This window comes from Camellia sinensis, chromosome 15 (genome assembly GCF_055761805.1).
Source record: "Camellia sinensis isolate YWXY chromosome 15, ASM5576180v1, whole genome shotgun sequence".
In the NCBI taxonomy this organism is placed as follows: Eukaryota; Viridiplantae; Streptophyta; class Magnoliopsida; order Ericales; family Theaceae; genus Camellia; species Camellia sinensis.
This window is the reverse complement of record NC_138975.1, coordinates 108610294-108615610: the sequence shown is the minus strand read 5'-3', so window position 1 is coordinate 108615610 and position 5317 is coordinate 108610294. Positions and strand designations below refer to the sequence as shown.

The 5317-nt window shown below is 44.8% G+C and overlaps 1 protein-coding gene across 1 annotated transcript; it reads right to left on the bottom strand.

Annotated features, from left to right (window-relative positions):
* Window positions 1–1899: 1899 nt before the first annotated feature.
* Window positions 1900–3300, bottom strand: LOC145813195 (uncharacterized). The gene is made up of 3 exons (XM_082908469.1): window positions 2900–3300; window positions 2279–2704; window positions 1900–2215 (listed from the first exon to the last, which is right to left on the bottom strand). The coding sequence occupies exons 1-3, from the start codon at window positions 3298–3300 to the stop codon at window positions 1900–1902; spliced, it is 1143 nt and encodes a 380-aa protein (XP_082764595.1).
* Between the last annotated feature and the right edge of the window lie 2017 nt (window positions 3301–5317).

Below are 5317 nucleotides of genomic sequence, written 5' to 3'. Positions count from 1 at the left end.
CATTTGCCCCCGACCGAGCACTGTTGGGACCTTAGGATAGAATGAATGCTCAATCTGGTTCTGTACTGTTTGCCTCCAGCCGAGCACTGTTGGTACCTCGGGGCCGAACAGATGCTCGGTCTGGCTAACGAATATGTTGCATGGTTATGCTTGGTTTTGTAATGAAAAGAAAAAGGTCTTACTTAGGTCCAGGTTGGTTCTAAAAAATAATTGTTTGCCCCCACCTGAAGCTAAGTAAGATCAGTATTGAAGACTGTGCTCTCTAGGCAGAGTTGCTTGAGTCTGTTTCAACTTTGATAGCATAAGTAAGTTTGAATGGGATAAAGGCATGAAGAGATGTTAGTGCGGTTTCCACCAAGCAATTCCATTTGGCTAAAGTCCAATTTAGTTGCCAAACATAATTCCACCAAGTAATTCCACTTAGCATGTTTGAGTGCTAACTAAATTTTAATTCCGTTCAGTCGTTTTAAAACTAAGTCCATTTGGGTTAAGACCAAAGCTAATTCCGTTTGATAAATATCAAAGCTAATTCTCTTTGATACACATCAAAGCTATTTCCGTTTGGTAAGTACCAAAGCCAATTCCGTTTGATAAACATCAAAGCTAATTTCGTTTGATAAACATCAAAGCTGTTTCCGTTTGGTAAGTACCAAAGCTAATTCCATTTGATAAACATCAAAGCTAATTCCGTTTGATAAACATCAAAGCTAATTCCGTTTGGTGAACACCAAAGCTAATTACAAAAATATGATAGTCTTGAGAGAAGTAGGGAGGCATCTGTATTGGCCAAAAGGTAAATGTCTTTACATCCTGATAGAGAAGTTGGGGTTTAATTCTATTGATAATATTTCTTGAGATTTGCTACATTCCAGGGCCGAGGTATGGCTCGGCCTTTAAGATATTCTAGGTAGTAAGCTCCATTTCCAGCAACAACTGTGACTTTGTATGGACCTTCCCAGTTAGGCCCAAGTTTTCCTTCGCCAGGCACCCTTTTGTGATCCATAACTTTCCTCAAGACTAGTTCTCCAGGTGTGAATTGCCTTGAGAAAACTTTTTGGTTGAAACTTTTGGTGAGCTACTGCTGATATTCCACAACTCTGATCAGTGCGGCTTCCCTTCGGCCTTCTGCCATATCCAGTGCTTATGCAATAGCTTCCTCATTACTGGTGCTTTCAAACAGTTCAGACCGGAGGGTTGGGAGACCTACTTCGAGTGGGATGATGGCCTCCATTCCATAAGTCAGGAAGTAAGGTGTTTCCCCCGTTGAGCGTCGTGCCGTGGTTTGGTACGCCAATAGTACGTGGGGTAACTCTTCAACCCATCTTCCTTTCGCATGTTCAAGTCGTTTCTTTATTCCGTTGATGATGGTTTTGTTTGCCGCTTTTGCCTGTCCATTACTTTGTGGGTACCCTGGTGAAGAGTTCCGATACTAGATTCTGAGGTCGGCACAAAACTTTCTAAAGATCTTTCCATCGAACTGTGTTCCATTATTCTCAACAGTACCCTCAGGATGCCGAAACGCACCACAATGTTCCTCATGACAAACCGCTTTGTGTCCGCTTCTTTAATACTTGCCAGCGTTTCGACTTCAACCCACTTAGTGAAATAGTCGGTTGTAGCAATGAAGAATCGCCTGTTCCCAGTGCCTCGTGCCAACGGTCCGACAATATCTAAACCCCACTAGGCAAAAGGCCATGGGCTGGTGAGTGGAATGAGGGTTTTGGCTGGCTGATGAATTAGTAGAGCAAACCTCTGACATTTATCGCACTTCTGAACGTACTGCTGTGCATCTTGTTGTATCCGTGGCCACCAGTACTCGTGAGTGAGGGCTCGGTGCGCCGGTGACCTTCCACCAACATGGCATCCACAAATCCCATCGTGAATTTCGTAGAGAACATTCTAGACCAGATTTGGATGCACACATAGAAGATAAGGGCCGAGATAGGAGCGTCTGTACAGCTTCCCAGATGGTGAGATCCAAAACTGAGTTGACCTATGTCTGATTTTGTTGGCTTCCTTTTTATCTTCAGGGAGAGTGCCAGATTTTAGAAAAGCAAGTATCAGATCCATCCAGCTTGGCTCTAGATTACTGCAGAGGACTGGAGATGCAATGCTTGGTTTCGGCACGAACTCAACCCAAAATTTTCTAGCATCTTTGGTATCTACTGATGATCCGAGGCAAGCCAGAGCATCAGCATGGCTGTTTTTGTCCCGACTGATTCATTCCACTCGTATGAATCGAAATTTTTTGAGTAGATCTCTGGCCTTACCTGCGTACATTGCCATTCTTTCGTCTCGTGTTTCATAGACCCCAGAAAGCTGGTTTACCACCAGTTGTGAGTCATTGAAAATAAGAAGTTGCTCTGTGCTGAAGTGTTCGACACTGCGTAAACCAGCCAACAATGCTTCGTATTCTGCTTCATTGTTAAAAGCCTTCCAACCGAGCCTCAGAGCCTGTTCCCAAATAAATCCCTCTGGTGAGATAAGTCCTACTCCTACCCCTGAGCCTCGATTATTGGATGATTCGTTAACATAAAGCTGCCAGATGTTTCCAATAAAGAGTTTCCGTGCTTCTGAAGCGCAGTGCTTCCCCTGCTTGGTGGTGCATGACACACGTGCCGGACTAGGACTCCTTGGCTCGGTGCTCTGGATGGGAGCAAATTCTACGACAAAATCTGCTAAGACCTGGGCCTTGATTGTTGTCCTGGGTTGATACCGAATGTCAAACTCACCAAGTTCTACCGCCCATTTTGCTGTTCAGCCAGAGAAATCAGCTCGGCTGAATACCGATCTGAGGGGAAATTCAGTGAGGACATTGATGGTATGCCCTTGGAAATAGTGTTGCAACTTTCTTGAGGCAATAAGCAACACGTAAGCTAACTTTTCCAAGGGTAGATACCGTGTCTTGGCATCTAGTAAAGTCTTGCTAATATAGCATACTGGCCTCTGTTCCTTGTTAACTTCTCGAATTAATACTGTGCTTACGGCGCGATCTGAGACTGCTAGATATAGGTACAGCTCCTCTCCTGGTTCTGGAGTGGACAAAAGAGGTGGTGTGCTAAGGTATCTTTTGAGACTTTGCAATGCTTCGGTGCACTCGTGACTCCATTCAAATGCTACATTTTTTCTCAACAGTTGGAAAAAAGGCCTCATCCGGTCTGAAGACTTGTTGATGAACCGATTCAGGGCGGCCGCCATTCCGGCCAGCTTCTGTAGCTCTTTAGCCTTCGTTGGCACTTCAAGCTCTTGTATTGCTTTGATTTGATCTGGATTTGCTTCGATTCCTCTATAGGTGACCATATACCCCAAGAACTTCCATGTTCCTACCCCGAAAGCGCATTTCAAGGCATTAAGGCAAAGCTAATGGTTCTTTAGGATACCAAAGACTTCTCTTAAGTCCGCAAGATAGTTTGTAGAGAGCTTGCTTTTTACTACCATATCATCTATATATGCTTCCATGGTCTTCTCGAGTTGGTCCTTGAACATTCGGGTGATCATTCGTTGGTAGGTTGTTCCGGTATTCTTGAGGTCGAACGACATTACTTTGTAGCAATAAGTGCCCCTTTGAGTGATAAATGTTGTCTTCTCTTGATCCAGACCGCATAGTGGTATCTAGTGATAATTAATATAAGCGTCCAGAAAATTGATCAATGCGCTCATGCCCTGCTGTTGAGTCTACCAATTGATCAATGCGAGGCAGAGGAAAACTATCCTCGAGACAAGCTTTGTTTAGGCAAGTGAAGTCAACGCAGACTCTTCATTTTCCGTTCTTCTTTTTTACTACAACTGTGTTGGACAACCATTGTGGGTACTGAACTTCTTTTATCACTCCCGAGGCTAGGAGTTTTTCGACTTCGGCAATTACTGCTTCAGTGTGCTCAACTGAGGATCTCTAACTTTTCTGTACGACAGGCCGAGCGAAAGGGTAGATGTTGAGTTTGTGGCAAGAAAATTCTGGGTTCAACCCTGGAGTATCATATGTCGACCACGTGAATACCTCCATATTTTCCCTCAGTAATTCAAGCAGCTGAAGTTTCTTATCAGCGCCTAGCGAAGTACCGATAAGGAAATACTTTTCTGGATCATCCTCCTTTACCAGAACTTTCTCCAAATCCTCTACCATCTTTTCCTTTGGGGCTCCCCCTACATCTTCCAAGACTGGCTGTTCAGCCATTCCCACTGTCTATACCCAGTTACAAAGTTGCTTAGCCTTTAATGCTGCCATGAAACAATTTTTGGACGCAACTTGATCCCTTGAGATCTGCTCTACTCCGTGTTCCGTTGGGAAACGGATGAGCTGGTGGCAAGTCAAAGGAACCGTTTCAATTTGGTGAATCCATGGACGGCCTAGTATGGCGTTATAAGGGGAAGGTATGTTAATAACTAGAAACTCTATCAGTGCCTCTTCACGTTCCTGGGTCGCTGTTCCATGGATCTCATTTATTATCAGCTGAGGTTGGTGCTCAGTGTTCGATTCTGGTGGTGGGTTCCCTGGCTTAGTCACTGTTTTATTCTGATCAATGTAATCCCAGAGGTGTCCAGCTGCTACTAGGTCTTCCAAGTGTTACTTCAACGCTCTGCAGTTCTGAGTCATACACCCCATGTCTTGGTGATAGGTGCATCTGAGCTTCTGATTATGCCAAACGGGATCTCCCAACATTTTCGGCGGCCAAATAAAGAAGGGCTCTCTCTTGATCTTTTCCAGGATACGATAGATGGGTTCCTTGAATACGGTCACGACTGCTTCATGAGATTTGGACTTATCTACCTCATTCACCGTGAGTCCCCGGTGTTCCCCTCGGTCCGTTCTCATCTTGTGTCAAGCTGTTTGTTCTGCAGATGCTTCCTTGATGGGGATCTAGTCATCCTCGAGGCGAGCGTACTGCTCAATCCTGGCACGTAAATCTTTCAGTGCTATGGGCGAGCGCTTGGTAAGTGACTGTCTCAACTTACTTTCCGGGCGTAGACCGTGTTTGAAGGACATAACAGCCATCTACTCACTGCAAACGTTTTCCTCCAAGTCATTGTATTCTTCCTAATACCTCTTAGTACAACTGCACATCATTTCTTCCTGCTCCTTTCGGAGACCGAACAGTGTATCTGGCTCTTTCGGGATCTTAGTGTTGGAGACAAACCTGGCTAAGAATCTTCGAAGAGCTGCTTCCAGTCATAAATTGATCCAGCGGGGAGTTGATCGAACCATCGAAGTCCGGTTTCTCCTAAGCTGGACGGGAAGACTTTGCACATCAGTGCCTCATCTCGACTCCATAGAGACATCATCTGTCTATAATGGCTAATATGCATCAATGGGTCTGAC

Bases quoted from the DNA above. Each gene is read 5' to 3' on its own strand.
- LOC145813195 (XM_082908469.1), bottom strand. From the start codon at position 3,300: ATGGTCACCTATAGAGGAATCGAAGCAAATCCAGATCAAATCAAAGCA. The intron at 2,705-2,899 runs GTATCTACCCTT...GTATCAACCCAG, and splicing joins TTACTAGATGCCAAGACACG to GACAACAATCAAGGCCCAGG. The intron at 2,216-2,278 runs GTACGCAGGTAA...GGAATGAATCAG, and splicing joins CGAGACGAAAGAATGGCAAT to TCGGGACAAAAACAGCCATG.